General features: G+C 57.4%; 1 protein-coding gene across 2 annotated transcripts in view; it reads left to right on the top strand.

Annotated features, from left to right (window-relative positions):
- The first annotated feature begins 1,992 nt into the window (after window positions 1–1,992).
- The window catches only part of SRRM3 (serine/arginine repetitive matrix 3), a 30,280-nt gene continuing 15,350 nt past the window's right edge, over window positions 1,993–16,922 (top strand). Inside the window, exons 1-3 of one of the 2 annotated variants that reach the window (XM_085557533.1) lie at window positions 1,993–2,163; window positions 10,101–10,330; window positions 13,559–13,660. In XM_085557533.1, coding sequence (XP_085413659.1) covers window positions 10,107–10,330; window positions 13,559–13,660 — 326 coding nt within the window. In that variant the 5' untranslated portion in view covers window positions 1,993–2,163; window positions 10,101–10,106. The remainder of the gene's footprint in view (window positions 2,164–10,100; window positions 10,331–13,558; window positions 13,661–16,922) is intronic. The other variant, XM_085557534.1, reaches the window with a different exon arrangement.

The following is a 16,922-nucleotide window of genomic DNA, read 5'->3' on the forward strand; positions in this document are numbered from 1 at the left end:
GAACTGGGCAGGGCTGGGGACGCTGGGCTGGTACTGGGGGAGCTCTGGGGGCATCCTGGGGTGGAGGTAAAGGCTGGGATGAAATTCAGGGTGAAATGTGGGATGGGATGGGATTCAGGGTAGGATATGAGATGGGATACAGGGTGGAATATGGGGTGAAATGCAGGGTGGGATATGGGATGGGGTTTAGGATGGGATACGGGATGGGATGGGATACAGGGGGAGAAGATCTGTGGAAGGATGGGAGGCTCTGTGCAGTGGGAAAGAGCTGTGCAGGGATGAAAGGGGCTGTGAAAGGACAGGGCTCTGTGTAAGGACTGGGGCTCTGTGTAAGGACTCAGGCTCTGTGTAAGGACTGGGGCTCTGTGTAAGGACTCAGGCTCTGTGTAAGGACTGGGGCTCTGTGTAAGGACTGGGGCTCTGTGTAAGGACTCAGGCTCTGTGTAAGGACTGGGGCTCTGTGTAAGGACTGGGGCTCTGTGTAAGGACTCAGGCTCTGTGTAAGGACTCAGGCTCTGTGTAAGGACTGGGGCTCTGTGTAAGGACTCAGGCTCTGTGTAAGGACTCAGGCTCTGTGTAAGGGCTCAGGATCTGTGTAAGGACTGGGGCTCTGTGTAAGGACTGGGGCTCTGTGTAAGGACTCAGGCTCTGTGTAAGGGCTCAGGATCTGTGTAAGGACTGGGGCTCTGTGTAAGGACTCAGGCTCTGTGTAAGGACTCAGGCTCTGTGTAAGGGCTCAGGATCTGTGTAAGGGCTCAGGATCTGTGTAAGGACTGGGGCTCTGTGTAAGGACTGGGGCTCTGTGTAAGGACTCAGGCTCTGTGTAAGGGCTCAGGCTCTGTGTAAGGGCTCAGGATCTGTGTAAGGACTGGGGCTCTGTGTAAGGACTGGGGCTCTGTGTAAGGACTGGGGCTCTGTGTAAGGACTGGGGCTCTGTGTAAGGACTCAGGCTCTGTGTAAGGACTGGGGCTCTGTGTAAGGGCTCGGGCTCTGTGTAAGGACTGGGGCTCTGTGTAAGGACTCCGGCTCTGTGTAAGGACTCCGGCTCTGTGTAAGGACTCCGGCTCTGTGAAAGGATGAGGGGCAGGTGTGTGGAAGAATGAGAGTCTATGGAAGGATGGGGGTCTGTGTAAGTACACGCTCTGTGTAAGTACAGACTCTAAGTACAGGCTCTGTGTAAGCACAGATTCTGTGTAAGTACACACTATGTGTAAGTACATGATCTGTGTAGTTACTCACTCTAAGTATGCGCTGTGTGTAAGTACACGCTCTGTGTAAGTACATGCTGTGTGTAACTTCACGCTGTGTGTAAGTACACGCTCTGTGTAAGTACACACTCTGTGTAACTACACTCTGTGTAACTACACTCTCTGTGTAAGTACTTGCTGTTTGTAAGTACACGCTGTGTGTAACTACACTCTGTGGAACTTCATGCACTAAGTACACACTGTGTGTAACTACATGCTGTATGTAAGTACACACTGTGTGTAACTCCACTCTGTGTAACTCCACTCTGTGTAACTACACTCTGTGTAACTGCACTCTGAGTAACTCTGCTCTGTGTAACTCCACTGTGTAACTGCACGCTCTGTGTAACTCCACTCTGTGTAACTGCACTCTGTGTAACTGCACTCTGTGTAACTGCACGCTCTGTGTAACTCCACTCTGTGTAACTGCACTCTGTGTAACTACACTCTGTGTAACTCCACTCTGTGTAACTGCACTCTGTGTAAGTACACTCTGTGTAAGTCCATGCTCTGTGTAACTCCACTCTGTGTAACTGCACTCTGTGTAACTCCACGCTCTGTGTAACTCCACTCTGTGTAACTCCACTGTGTAACTGCTAACTGCACTGTGTAACTGCGCTCTGTGCAAGCTCGGCGCTCCCAGCGGCGCGGTGCAGCGCGGTGCAGCGCGGCCTCCGGCCGGCAGGCGGCGCTGCGGGCGGCGCGGCGGGCGGCGCGGCCGGGCGCTCGGCGCGGGCGGCTCCGTGCGCCGGAGCTGTCCAGCACTTCAGCAGCGGCCGCGCCGGGGCCGCGCCGGCGGGACCCGGCAACCGGGAACGGGAACGGGAACGGGAACCGGGAACCCCGCACCCCGCACCCCGCACCCCGCGGCCGGCAGGGACCCAGCGGGGCCGGGCCCAGCGGACGGCGGGGCGAGGTGAGGCGCGGCCGGGCCCGGGGCTGCGGGGCCGGGCAGGGACGGGAGGGGGCGGGGGGCAGCGGGACCGCGCCGGGTCGTGAGGGGAACGCTGGCGGTGCAAGGGGTGTGGGGGGAAAAACCCCCCCAGCCATCCGCTGATGCTGGTGGCGACCCCCGGGGATGGGGATTTGGGGGCGCGGTGCTCCTCGGGGTCTCCGAAGGGACGCGGATGGAGGGGATGGGGCAGGAAGGCGTGCATGGTGCTGTGGGTGCTGGGACAGCTGGGGACCCCTCCGGGAGGGGGGTGCCGGGGGTGTCGCCCCGTGAGGTTGGATGCTCCCGGGGGTGTGGGATGGGGTGAGGAGTCTGGAGGTGAGGTGCTTTTCGGGGTGCAGGGGGTCCCTCCAGGGATGCGGATGTGCCGGGGGCTCCCTGGTGCTGGGGAGTGTTTGGGGGGGCACCCACATCCCTGTTTTCCATGCTGGGGGGAGCCAGGATGGGGCTGGGACCGCGGGTGACCCCCAGCAGTAGGTTTTTGGCAGGGAAGGACGGGACAGGGACGATCCCTCAGCAGATGCTGGTGCCTTGTGTGGTGCAGGTGGGAGACAAGGTCCCCAAAGCCCTTTTTCTGCTGTGTGGACCCCCAGGCAGTGCTGGGCAGGGTTTGGCTGAGGAGATTTCAAACCCTGCGGGTATTGCACGAGGGAAGGAGAGGGGGCAAGGCTTGGCAGCGGGGAGCCACAGCAGCAACTCACCCACTTGTCTTTTGGGAGGGTTTTGTGCTTCTCCTTCCCAGCTCAGGTTTGTCCCCAGGGATGTCTGGGCTGTGCCATGCAGGGAGCTGGTGGCGAGGGGTCGGGCCGTGCCTCAGGGGGAGCAGGTGGCTTTCAGAGGACACAGGTTCATTCATTTCCTCCAGAGCAAGATTTCACACTGGATGTGAATTGGTTTGCCTGTGCTCGCACTGCTGTATGGGGGTCACCTGGGAGCTGGCAGGATTTGGGGGTGTCTCAGGTTGATGACAAATGTCAAGGACCTTCTCTGAGGGTGCAGATGCTCGCTGGTTTCCTTGCCCTGGCATGTGGATTCTTCTCTGGCAGAAGCACGGGGACACCCCCGCTGTGGGGGGATTTTGGGGACAGTGTTTGTGTCCAAACACACATCGTCATCGCTCTGTCCCACTCTGCCAGCGTGGCCTCACACAGTGCCACCCTCTGTGTCTCACCTGCTTTCCCCAGAATCCCCCCAGCATCCCACCTGCCTCCCCCTGCCCCAGGACTCATCCTGACAACGCATGCAGGGAATGTCAGGAGCTGTCAGAGCCAGAAATTGGGCAGATTTTAAGGGAACCTTCGGTCCTTGATCACTGTTGGGAATGGCAAGCAAGGGTTTTCCCAGGCAGAGGGGTGCCGGGGTCTTGGTTGGCTTTGTCTCTGGTGCCAAGAAAATGCTGCTTTTCCCCTGGACAAAGGGGCTCGTGCCCCTGGGGCCAGATCAGTTGTGGGTGGGTGTGTGGCAGTGGGTCCTGGAGGCTGCTGGAAGAGGGAGCAGAGGGTGCTCAGCCCATATTTCCGGGCAGGGGATGACTGCGGGGTGCAGGTCACCCTGTGGGTTAGTGCTTGTGCTGAGGGTCTGCCAGATGTGGGGGTCCCCAATCCCCAGAGCCCTTTCTCCTCCTCCTCCTCCTCCTTCCTGTCTCCCAGCTCCCGTTTTCCCCGGCCAGGTGGCCCGTGGCTTATATAATGTGCTCAAACCCCGGAATAGCTCCTCCCGTTACACAACCACCCAGCCAGCCACGGAGGGGGGGTGGGGGGGATTCCCAGCTGGATGCTCCCCCTGCACTGGCCGTGACCCCCCTCTACCTGCAGTGCTCAGCTCCAGGGGTTGTTCACCGGGATTGTGTCCCCCCTGGGGAAGGTGACCTCATTGTGACAGTCATTCCCCTGCTCCTCCATGTGCTCAATAATTGCTTTTATTTGTAGTAGTGTTATTGCTCCCCTTCCTCTGAGGGGTGATGGGCCTCGGGCTGACTGGACCTCCTCCTGACTCCTTGCCCAGCAAAGCAAATGGCCCCAAAGGTGGAAAACCTGAGGTGGTTGTTCCCCCTCTCCATCCCCATTCCTTGTTTAAGCACCTCCTGTTTGGGAAGGTCTGGCAGGGCATTCCCAAGGGGATGAGGGAAGTGTGGCCAAAGGGGTGCAGGGCTGGGGATCCCATAGGAAAACCCATCACCTGGATCTGCTGCCTCTCCACTCAGCATGGGGGGATTGCTGTTGCCGTGTGGATGTGCTGCTCCTCTCCCTAATCCCTGACTCAGGAATGGGGTCACTGCACGGGTCCTGGGGCTGCTCCCCATCATGGGGTGACCCCTTTCCCACCAGCTCTCCTCCAGCCAGAGCTGAGAATGGAGCTCCTCAATAGCCAACAGCCCAAGGGGTTCAGGCTGGGGGGGCTTCAGATGGAGCATTTTGGGGACAGGAGCAAATCCTGGCTCCTCACCCTCCATTGTGCCCTTTTCCCTGGATCATCTCCAGGGGATCTCTGTGCCCACACCCCTGTGTGATGCTTGTCCAGTGTGAGATCAATCCCCAGCCCTGGCTCCCCCATCCCTACATCCCCAAGCCAGGAAGGAGCCCAGTTGCTTAGCAACTGTTTAGCTTCTCCACCAGCCTCCTCATCTATTTTAACATATATATGTATTTTTATATGTGTATATATATATATATATCTGCACAGACGTAGGTATGCACATGCATCTGCAGCTCCTGACCCCCCAGCCAGCATCTATCTATTCTTTACTAATTGCTTTAAAATCTGTCAGGTGTCAAATTCTGTCCAGGCAGCTACAGGAAAAGATGCCCTGGGTTTGGGGAAATAGGGATGGAAGCACTGGGAGGGCTGTCACCAATCCAGTCCCAGTGCCCCTTCCCACGGACATCATCCCTATGCCTTGGGGCTGGAGGGCAGCGCTAACGAGCCCCAGAATGGCTGCACTTTTAAAGCTACATTTGCCTTTTTTCCTCGTTCTTGAAGGTCTGACTCACAGTTTTTGGCACTGGAAGGCAGCTCCGGAGAAGGTCAGCCCAATTAATGGCAGCAACCCTGGACTTTTCCTCCTTGTAACTCCAGCTGGGTGTTCAGAGGAGGCTGGCTGCCTGGCCATGGTGTTCTGGCATATTTTGTGTCCTGAAAAATAAAAAGATCTTCTCCCAGCTGTCACAGCGCAGACAGGGAGCAGCCTGGGATGGGGCTGTGCATGCTCGGGGACAGGGTTATACTTTCAGTCGGTGGTGGTGCGTCCTGATGAGATCCCAACAGGCAGGAGAGCCACGGGGACCACCCCTCTCAGCCTCTCTGGAGTGACTGGAGCGTCCTCCCCTCATCGGGGCTGTCGCTGGCGTGTTGGAGCCGAGCTCTGGCACGCTCAGTGCACGAGTGGTCCAGGGAGCCGCCGTGCTGGGCTCCGCGCCCACATCCCGTGCCCGCATCCCGGCACATCCCGGCCGCTCACGGCCGCCCCGGCTGGTGCAGCTGGATGTGGCGAGAATTAATGGAGCGCCGGCCGGAGGCGGCTTTAATTAGCACCGAGGCACGGCGAGGGGGCAGGATGCCCGGGGACCGCCGCCGCCTTTCCCCGGCGAGCGAGGGAGAGATGCCGGGAGAGCATCCAGGCACCCGGGAGAACATCCAGGCACCCGGGAGAGCATCCAGGCACCCGGGAGAGCATGCAGGCACCCGGGAGAGCATGCAGGCACCCGGGAGAGCATCCAGGCACCCGGGAGAGCATGCAGGCACCCGGGAGAGCATGCAGGCACCCGGGAGAGCATCCAGGCACCCGGGAGAGCGTCCAGGCACCCGGGAGAGCATCCAGGCACCCGGGAGAACATCCAGGCACCCGGGAGAGCGTCCAGGCACCCGGGAGAGCATCCAGGCACCCGGGAGAGCATCCAGGCACCCGGGAGAGCATCCAGGCGCTGCCGCCTCCCCGCTGCCATCCCCGCTCCCCCCGGGAAGCGGCTCCAGCCGCAGTACGGCGGCAGGGCCCTGCGGCGGCTGCTCAGCGCCGGGGACTGCGGGCATGGCCCGGGGCTCAGCGGGGCCCGAGGGGGATTTCAGCCCAGCCGGCTGGGAAGGGGATTGTTCTGAGCTGGGACGAAGCGGTTTGGGGAAATAACATTCTTTTCGCCATCGTTTTGCTCCTTTCCTTTCGGGCTGAGTTCTGAACTCGTGAGCTGGACAAAGCCCGGGTGGGTGGCCCCAGGGCTGGGACATGGGGACGGTCACGTCCTGGGGCCACCCCAAACCAGCAGCCCCAAACTCTGGCAGGATGGCGAGGCCAGGCCTTGCACCCCGAGCTGGCAGGGCCTGTCCTGGCTGTGTGACAGGGGCAGTGCAGTGTGTCCGTCCTTCTGGCTGTCCTGGCGGTCTCTGAGCTGGTCCTGCGGGTGCCCAGGTCCTCCACACCTTGGGTGTGGTTCAGCATGGCTGGAGAGGGAGGAGGGAGAGACCCTGGCATGGGATGGAGGATGGAAGGGTGAGGTGGAGGGTGAGGAGGAGGAGAATGGAAAAGAGGGATGAAGATGGAAGATGGGGATGAGGAGGAGAATGGAGAATGGGGATGGGTATGGAGAATGTGGATGAGGATGGTGGATGGGGAGGATGATGAGGAAGAGGATGAGGATGGAATCTGGGGATGAGAGTGAAGATGGGGATGGAGGATGAGGATGAAGGATAGGGTATCTCTGAAGACTTCCAAAAGTTCTAATCCAGGTATCAGAAATTACCTGTAAGCTGAAAATCTGGATTGACCTCCCCAGGGCCCAAGGTGGCACGTAGGAAGAGGATCAGGACCCCAAAATACGTGGGCGAATGCCTGGTTAATATGGGAAAAGAGGGATTTGCTCAGGAATCTCCCCAGCAGCTCCAGCCCATGGTGCCAGGGGGTTTGGTCCCTCCTGGGTGCCAGGAAGGGAATTTGGGATGTGGGAATGGATGCCAGCAACTGTCCCCAGCTACATCCTGCAGCCTTTGGGAGTGTGTGGAGACACAGAGCTCACCCCAGCATCCCTCCTCTCCCTCTGGGTGAGGCAGCCAGGCAGTGGCTGCCACTGATTGATGTTTTGTGGGTAATTACTGCAGATAATGAAATATTTAACCATCATCTTTATTATCAGGGTAGCGCTGAGCCGGGTGGGAAACCACTGCTGTTTGGCCAGGGCTGTGCTGATGGGTTTGGTGCTGATTTTGGTGCTGGCAGAGCCAGGTGGTCCCTGTGTGGTGGCCAGTGGATTGAGGTCGTGGTGGTGGCAGCCACTCTGTGTCCCTGAGCTGTCCCTTGTGAGTGCAGGACATCGCCGGGGCTCTCCTTGTGGGGCAGGGAGAGCACAGACCCAGCTGGGGGACAGGGGCTCCCTCTGCCCTGGTGCCTTGTCCCCACTGTCACCAGCAGTGCAGGGCTCTGTTTGGCACCCAGAGATTTGCCTGGGGCCCCTTTGGAGAGCTGGGGGAGGGTTGTGGGTGGGTTTTTCCCATTCCTTTGTTTCCCTGGCCATGCTGTGGCTGAGGCAGGGGGTATTGCTCCAGGCTGAGGGGACACTGGGATGCAGTACCATGTCCATCCCCACCTTCCTGGCCCCAGGTGCAAGGGGATTTCTCCAACTCCATCTTTTTCATGGGAGCAGGGAGCAGGGATCTGCATGCCTCCCCCACCATCCTTCTCTCACAGGAACCCATCCAGCTGCCAGTTTGTCTCCATCCACCTGCCCAGCTCTGTATCCCACACACTCTCAAGGCTTTTCAGCAATGAATTTATCCACTGCTGGGCTCAGGATAAAATGAATTCCCACTGGGGGCAAGCAAGCAGAGGCTGCTGCAGAAATCATCTCTCCTTTCCTGAGCCCTTCTGTGGGGAAAGGTTTCTAAGTAGGGAGCTTCCCCCTTTCCCTAACTTCCTTCCAGCTTTTTGGCTTCATGTCCTGATGGAAAAAAACGGGAGAGGAGCCCCCAAGGCAGGTTTTTCTGCAGCATCTCTCTGTTCTTCAGCCTGGAGCCTCCTGGGATATGGAGGGGGCTGGGCTCAGGGTGGGAAGGGAGGACTGAGCAGGGCTGGGATGTGTCATGGGGTTTGAAATGTGGGTGCTGCAGGCAGGGGGGGACCCGGGGACCCTCCAGGTGCAGGGATGAGCATCCAGGAGTGCAGAGCCCTGGCTGGCTCCTGCTGCACCAGCAGGATCTCCCCCATATACCTCTGTGGAAGTAAAGGCTGCTGGCTCCTCTCTGCATGGTAGTAATGGGGAGGAAAAAAAAAGAAAAGAAAAAAAAAAAAAAAGCCTTGTAATTAAGCACTCAGCTGCTGTCCTCCCTGGGCAGGCTCGTCGGGAGATAAATGGCTGTGTGGGGCAGCCAGTGGCAGCAGGAAATTCAGGCATGTCCTGTGGGGATGCTGTGGGGTGGGAGACACTTTCTGGCCAGGTTGGGATCCCCACCACCTCAGGGAGGGCTCCGAGGTATTTTCTCTTCTCAAACAGCAAAAAAACCTCATCAAAGCCTCCCGTGGGTGATCTGCATTCCCACCCTGGCTCTGTCCCAACTGGCATGGCCTTGGAAAGCTCTGAACTGCCTGGTGGAATGGAATGGCACACTGGGAATGGCAAAACTTCCCTGGGCTTGAAACAGTGGGGATCAGTCCCTGGTCCATCTGCTCTTTCCACTTCTGCTGGGCTTAGGGATGGCTCCTTCCCTGGGCCAGTGTTTGCCCCATCCTGCATGGGCAGCATGTGTCAGCCTCCCAAGGACTGGCTGCTTCTTTCATAGGAGATGACTCTCAGGCATCACCCATCCTTGGAAAAACTTCCCCAGCAGGGTCTCTGGGAAAGGAACACCTCAGAGGAGTGGCTTTCTGGCAACAGCTGCTTCTCCAAGCCCAAATCCAACTTGGAGAGTGGGGCAGGATGCTCTGCCTTTGTTCCTGATTGTTTCTCTTTGTGCAGGGCCCCTGTAAAGGCCAGGTGGTGCCTCTGCAGCCTGGTGGAGCTGGTGGGTAAGGCAGCAGATCTCCAGTGGGAGCATCCCATGCTCGGGAGAGGGCTGGAGTGCTGAGCAGGGCAGCTGGGGCACAGCAGGACAGCAGGGACAGTGAGGAATGGGTGCTCAGCCATGCACCCATGGCCCGAGGGCGCTGAGACAGGGCTGTGTCTGATCCAGGAGATTTGGGAGCATCTCCTCCCCCAGGCTGGGGAGCAGCAGCCGGAGCCTCAGCGCGGCAGCGCTGCTCGGGAGCAGTTGTCCTCTTCCAGGGGTTATTTTTGGAGCCAAGTGAGGACACATTGGCTGTGTGGTGGAAAGAGGAGGCAGAGACACGTGAAGATGAAGGAGGCAGAGGGGGATGAAGGGGGCAGAGGCTGGTGGGGATCATCATCTCCCCTTGCAGCCCACACTGGGCCATGCCAGAGGATGCCAGGCCATGGCCCAACAGCATCAGCAAGAGTTTGCTGCCTGAGTCAGACATCAGGATGTCCCACCACTGCAACCAAACCAGCCAGTGCAGCTGGGCAATGCAAGGGGATATCTGAGGTTTTTGGGTCCCTAGAGGACTGTAAGGGTAGATGCCTGTCCCTGCTTCAAACCCACACTGGCTGACAATGGGGTTCATGGGGTCCATGTCCTGCTGCTGCTGCACAGTCCTGGGCCCCACAGACGCACCCTTAGGCAGGTTTCTCCAGTACAAGGCTGGAGCAGATCATCCTCCTCTCTTTCCCAGGAGCCAGCCCTCCTGTCATGGTGGTGGAAGTAGCTCCAGCCTTGCTTTTGAAGCAAGGTGCAGGGACGTGGAGTCACTGTCCCCATCAACCTGATTTTCCCCTCAGGGCCTCGCAGGTCCCCTCACTGTCACGGGGTGAGAGGGGAAGCAGGGCAGGTGCTGACCCTTTCTGACTGACTCTTTCTCTCCCTCCCAGGCAATCATGGCTCTCTACAACAATGGGGCTGACGTGCCCTCGCCCCAGGAAGCCTCCAATGGCTTCCCCCAGCCCGGTGCCTCAGGAACGTGGCACAAGGGTGAGGAGGAGGTGAGGCTGGTGGAGCCCAGCATGGTGAAGAAGGCTCACCGGGAAATCCTGGACCATGAGCGCAAGCGGCGGGTGGAGCTGAAGTGCATGGAGCTGCAGGAGATGATGGAGGAGCAGGGGTGAGTGCTGGGGACATGAGGAGGGGATCCTTTTAACCTGTTTGCACCTTGTTCTCCCCATTTAAAAAATAAATTCATGAGGCAAGTGTCACTATTTGGAAGTTAATTCACTTTTGGGTGAACCAAACAGCTTTGGTGGGTTGGTCTGTGGTGGGAAATGCCTAAGAGTTCATCCACTTGCCCTGCTCGGAAGTTTGGGCTCCCAGCTTGTCCTGCAGGGAAAGATGAAGCAGGAAGAAGGAGGGAAGCTGCTCATGGACGTGCAAGTCTGGGATGTGAGAACCCAGAGGAAAGCTGGGGTTTAGTCACAGGAGGGGCTGGTCTGAGGCTTCAGTTTGCCCTGTTTCCCTTCCCCTTCCCAGCTTTGGGGTGATAGGACCCCCCTGCCCCCATCCTGCCAATGCCATGGCCAGGCACTGCAAGCTGCTCTTCTCTTGGGAAAAAAAAGGGATAGGGAAAAACCCAAGGGGCTGAGGAACATCCCTTCCTGAGTGGGCAGAAGAGACTGGGGGGCCAGGAAAGAGACCCCCATCCCTGCTGGGCATGGCTGTGCTGTCTCTGGCAGCAGCCAGACATCCTGATCCCTCTGACAGCTCTCTAAAACCTGATGGATGGAGCAAATTCTTCAGCACACTTGGGTAGATGGGAACTGGTATCAGCTGGGGAGAAGGAAAATGGATTGAGGGAAGGCTTCGCCAAGGCTTTCATTAAGAGTGCAAGCGTGACCTAGAATTAAATTGTCTCACACAGACTGGAATAATGATTGTGCCTAATTTGTCATTATGGAAATGAATAAGGCTGACCTGGCGCTTTGGGGAGCCCAGAGCCTCCTGTCGGGTTCCTGAGCCCTAGCAGGGATCTTACTACTGGTAGTAGCATTACTGCAATGGGTAATAGCAACACTGCAACCAGGATTGTTGTTATTGCTGTAATTGCTTTGCTGTTATTAAGGCTATTAATAACACTGATGATGGTGATACACTGAAATGATAATATAATTACAGTAATAATCTTGGTCAACCTACTTAATCCTCTGCCTGCTCTTCCCCTCCACACAGGGGCTTTCCAGGGGGGTTCCATGAGAAGGGATTTACACCCCTGAGGTTTCTGCCTGGACCAGGGGCAGCCTCCTGGCCATGGCCTTTGGGGAGTTGTTGATGAGGCAGAGCCCCAGGATGGATGTGAGTGTCAGCAGAGGGGGTTCTGCAGGGATTTGAGCACTCCCTTGTTTCCTTAGAGGAGGATGGCTCCTCCTGCCTGTGCTGTAGCTCGCTCCAGGCTGCCTGCACTGTTATTCCCTTCCTGCAGGCTGGATTCCTTGTACAGAAAAAGAAGTGTCAGCAAATTTTCTCTCTTTCCAAAATCCATTCTATATGTTAAATGCAAAAGAAACCCCCCCTCCAACAGGGTTAGAAGTAGCACCAGGGGAATGCAGGAGAGAAAGGGCTGGTGATGCTCCTGCCTCCATCCCTGGAGGTGATGAGGAGTTCCTTGCCTTGGCCTCCCCCCACAGATTTGCTAATGGCCCAGCCACAGTGGCCCATCTGTCACCTCCTGTTTGGCCTCATGTCCCCTCTCCAAGAGCACCGGCCGTGTTCTTAATGTGCTGCAGCAAGTGCTCATCTCGGGCAGACATCTTCCTGCTGCTGTGGGCTGGCTGGTGTCCATGGGATGGCTGGGGCTGTCAGCTCTGTCCTTGTGGGGTGGCCACTCTGCCCAGCTGGGTGCACTGCCATCGAGGGAATGGAGCAGAGCAGCATTTGGGGGTGCTACCCTGGTTTTGGGGCTCCCCATGCACAGGTGCAAGCTGAGGGGAAGCAGCCAGGCTGCCTCCATCCCCTTCCTTCTGTGTGGAGTCTGGCTGGGGAGTTAATGGGAGCCTTAATGGGAGTGCAAATGAGTTCGTTAATATTAATTCTCCTCTCCTTGCCGTTCCCCTTCATGGACACTGCAGGAGGGGTGGGTGGTGCCATGTCCCTTCTTCACCCAGGGCACCCAGGGCGCTGCAAGGGGCATCACTGTCCCCAGCACGGGCTGTGTGAAGGGCCAGCCTTGGGGACTGCTGGGCCTGGGCCAGGCAACCCAGGGCTAGGCCTGGCTCTGCCATACAGTCTTCTGGGCTTGTGGCAGTGTGATGGAAAGGGTGGGCCATGAGCAGCCCCTCTAGAGGCTCTGGCTGAGGACAGGGACACACACAGAGCCTGACAGCGTGGTGGTGACATGAAGTCCCTCTCCCTTCACCCTATCCCCTGGGATGATGCCAAGAGCATCGTGAGTCTCTCCCCTGCATCCCGCTGTTGGGATGTTTTAAGTTGAGGAGGATGCTCGGGTGCCCTTGTGCAGCCACAGGATGTGGCACAGGACCACCTGGCCAGGGCTGTCACCTGTCCCTTCCCAGGGACACCTCGGGGACAGCAGGAGCGCCGTGGTTTGCAGTGGCTGTTCTCAGATGCCAGGACACAGTGATTAGTGTCTCTCGTTAATAACCCTGCGGTACCTGAGTCAGCTCAGTGGTAGTGCAGAGCTGGCACAGCTTTCAGGGCCCCAGAGCCTCAGGGGATGAGCAGGGGGAGCTCGTGATGGGACAGAGATGCTGGGAGTGACCCCCAGAATCAGCTCGTGATGGGACAGAGATACTGGGAGTGACCCCCAGAATCAGCTCGTGATGGGACAGAGACGCTGGGAGTGACCCCCAGAATCAGCTCGTGATGGGACAGAGATACTGGGAGTGACCCCCAGAATCAGCTCGTGATGGGACACAGATGCTGGGAGTGACCCTCAGAATCAGCTCGTGATGGGACACAGATGCTGGGAGTGACCCCCAGAATCAGCTCGTGATGGGACACAGATGCTGGGAGTGACCCCCAGAATCACAGGCTGCAGTGGTGGCACTGCTGAGAGGGTTTGATGTTCACTTACTCCAAAGCCTGGGGTGGTCACAGGGAATGGCATCATCATAGTCATCCTTTTCTTTCCCCCCTTCTTGATGTCTCTGACAAGCACTGCTGGGAGAAGCATGCAAGAGAGAGGAGGACATACATAGTGATGGCAGGGACCAAGCAGAGGTCTGCTGTCCTCCAGGCCATGATGACTATCACCACGCCACCTCCATTTTTGATTGGCCCCTTGGGCCATGTGTCATTTCCAAAGCTATAGAGCTCCTCAGCAGGTCCATGGGGTGCCCATGCCCCAACCACAGCAACCCTGACCACGTCTTTGCCCATCCAGGTACTCCGAAGAGGAGATCCGACAGAAAGTGGGGACCTTTCGGCAAATGCTGATGGAGAAGGAGGGTGTGCTCACCAGGGAGGACCAGCACGGGCGCCAAATGTAAGTCAGGCAGCTTCCAGGTCCATCTGTGTGTCTCACCCCAGAGAGGCACGTCCTTGATTGCCTCTGAGTATCAATGGCAGGTGGGTGGGTGGATGAGGGTGTATCTAGGCATGACTGGATAGATGGATGGACATGGAGAGGGTATAAAGAGATGGATGGATGGATGGATGGATGGATGGATGGATGGATGATGGATTGAGGATGGATGGATGGATGGATGGATGGATGGATGGATGGATGATGGATGGATGGGTGGATGGATGGATGATGGATGGATGGGTGGATGGATGGATGGATGGATGGATGGTGGATGGATGGGTGGATGGATGGATGGATGGATGGTGGATTGAGGATGGATGGATGGGTGGATGGATGGATGGATGGATGGATGGATGGATGGATGATGGATGGATGGGTGGATGGATGGATGGATGGATGGATGGATGGATGATGGATTGAGGATGGATGGATGGGTGGATGGATGGATGGATGGATGGATGGATGGATGGTGGATTGAGGATGGATGGATGGGTGGATGGATGGATGGATGGATGGATGGATGGATGGATGGATGATGGATGGATGGGTGGATGGATGGATGGATGGATGGATGGATGGATGGATGGATGATGGATTGAGGATGGATGGATGGGTGGATGGATGGATGGATGGACTGGCTTTGAGTCAATGTTTGTTTGATTTGATAGTTAGTTGGTTGATTTGGTGGTTTGATGGCTGGTGGTTGGTTGGTTGATTTGATGGTTGGTTGGTTGGCTGTTCAGTCAGCTGGAGGCAGAATTTGTCCCTCTGAGGCAGTATCCTACCTCTGGAGAGGTTAAAGATTATCCTGCACTGGTCATTTGGAGATCTCTGGGTGCTGTGCAGAGGCCAGCATTGCAATGCTCTTGTCCCAGAGGATGAAACCCAAGTGAAGAAGGTCTCAGTGCTTGGCTCACCCCACCAGCAAGAGGCAGGGACCTCATGAAATAAGCTCCTCCAAGAAGATCCTGTACTGTTCCTTTTCTTCTAATCACTCCTCACAGTGCCTGGTCCTGGGGGGCTGCCTCTGCCCTGGAAGGGAGCTTAGGGCTCAGTTTTGGTGTCCAAAGCAGCCCAGCTGGGGACATGCCAGTTGCTGCTCCTGCCCTGCACAGGACTATTCCCTGCCTCACCAGGGTGCACCCTGGCTCGATGATGATTTATCAGTGCAATGCTTAATGGCCCAGGCAGCATGGCTGGCCCGGCGTGCACCATCCATCAGCCTGGAAACCAGGTCACTTGGGACAGGAATAGACGCTTCAGGTTCACTGAATATTAATGCTTCATTAGGGTCAGGAAATCAGGGCGAGGGGGAGGCAGGGAAGCCATGGCAGCAGGGAGAGCCTCCCTCACACCCCTCTGCTGGAACGCCAGGCAGGGTGGGACACAGGGACACGGCTGTGCCCTGTCTGGATGGGGCTCAGGGGCTTGGGACAGCGTGAAACATTCAGAATCCTCCTCCAGGCAGGGAAAAACAAGGCATGGGGAAAACCAACCTGCCCAGTCACTGAGCATCACGCCTGAGGTGTTAACAAGTGGCCTTTGCTGGTGGGGGCAGGGGTCATCTCCAGGGCATCTTCCTGGCAGGTTTGTTAAGGCCAGCACTGTAACGAGCACGTGGGGAAGCCAAAGGTGCCTGCAAGTTACCCAGGCAGCCCTGGCTGTCACCTTTACAGGCTTGGTTTTGCAAAACGAAGGGTAATCATTAAAGATTAGCCCCAGGGCTATAAATAATAGTGCTGAGCTGGAAGGAGCAGTCTCACAGCAAAGGATTGCTCGGAGGAGAGCAAAGCCAGAGGCGCTTGAGGAGGATGGCAGGAGCTGGGTCCAAAGGAGGTGGCTCCTCAAGCAGCAGAGATCTGAGCTGCTGCATGCCAAAGGTCTCTGCTGCATGAAGAGGCTGGACAAGGGGGTTAAATAAGCTTTAAATAAAGAGCCTCAGCCCTTATGGTGGCTGGGAGAGTGCTCAGCAGAACGTCTCATGGGCTGGTCCTGCTCCAGCACCGCTCTGGGCTTTTACCGTGTGGTCCTTGGCTGCCAGGACTGTGAGTCTGAACCAGCTGGTCCTGTTTCAGAGCCAATGCGAGGGCTCAGCATCATCTGCATAACTCCCCAGGGAAAACCGAGGCATTGAGCACAGCTGTGACTACCTGAGTCCCTGCCTTTGCTCTTTGTGCTCTTCCAGCTCCCATCTCTGTGTGCACAGCTCGGTACAGCCTGGTCCCCAAGGAGAAAGGCTTGATGGACAGGCTGGTGGGATTGCAGACAAAGGCGAGCGTGTGCTGGGCAGGGAGGGATAATTGGAACAGCACAGGGCTGGTCTTGAGCTGCTGAGCACAGCTAATGGGTGAGATGCTGGCAGCAGGCTCCAGCGTGGAGCGCTGCCTGCTCACAGAGCAGAGACACACACAGAGAATTAACCCTGCTCCCTTCTCTCTTCGCCTCTTTTCTCCCCCTTCCCACGGTTGGGTGGGTGGTTGAAAGGCTGATTCTACTTTTGGGACATGGCCAAAGCAGGAGGCATGTGGAGAGGACCCAGCAAGCCATGGCTGTGGCACAGAAGGGAGCCTGAGTCCCGCTTGAGCGATCAGCCGTGGTTAGGGGGAGGGTGCCTCGTGTGCAGTTTCGGTCCAAGACGTTTCTAATTAGGTTAAACAGCCCATGGCCTGCCTGTGGCCAAGGATGCCAACACATGCCACTCTCAGATCTGCAGGCTGGGGCTGGGAGCTTCCCTTCTCCCAGGCAATGGCCAGGCTGCCAAGGGACTGATGTTGTGGGGCTGCACTTCTCCACCAGCATTGTGACTGCTCACCTCCGGGCTGGGAAGGGCAGAGGAGCCCACATCAGGCTTCTGAGGGCAAATCTCCCTTGGGAAGCAAACACCTAGGCTGCTGTGGTGCTGGGCACCCTCCATGCCTGTCCTTATCTCTTAAGTTTCCTTCCAGAGCACCTGGATGTCCTTGTCTCTCCCTGAGTGAGATGTCCTACATCCCCCAAGAGCAAATGAGAGGCTCCCTGCGGGTTTTGCTCCTGGGGCTGATGGCAGAGCCAGCCCAGGGAGCTGGGGGCATCAGGGAGAGGTTGGACAGGGTCTCCTGAGGCTGTCCTAGTCCAGCTGCCAGGCCTCTGCCAAGCCCTGCCCACAGCCCTGGTAGTCAATGGCAACCATGCCATGGTTTCCATGGCAGTGGGAGAAATTAATGCTGATGAAGTCACACAG

This window comes from Lonchura striata, chromosome 19, assembly GCF_050655825.1.
Source record: "Lonchura striata isolate lonStrDom1 chromosome 19, ASM5065582v1, whole genome shotgun sequence".
NCBI lineage: Eukaryota > Metazoa > Chordata > Aves > Passeriformes > Estrildidae > Lonchura > Lonchura striata.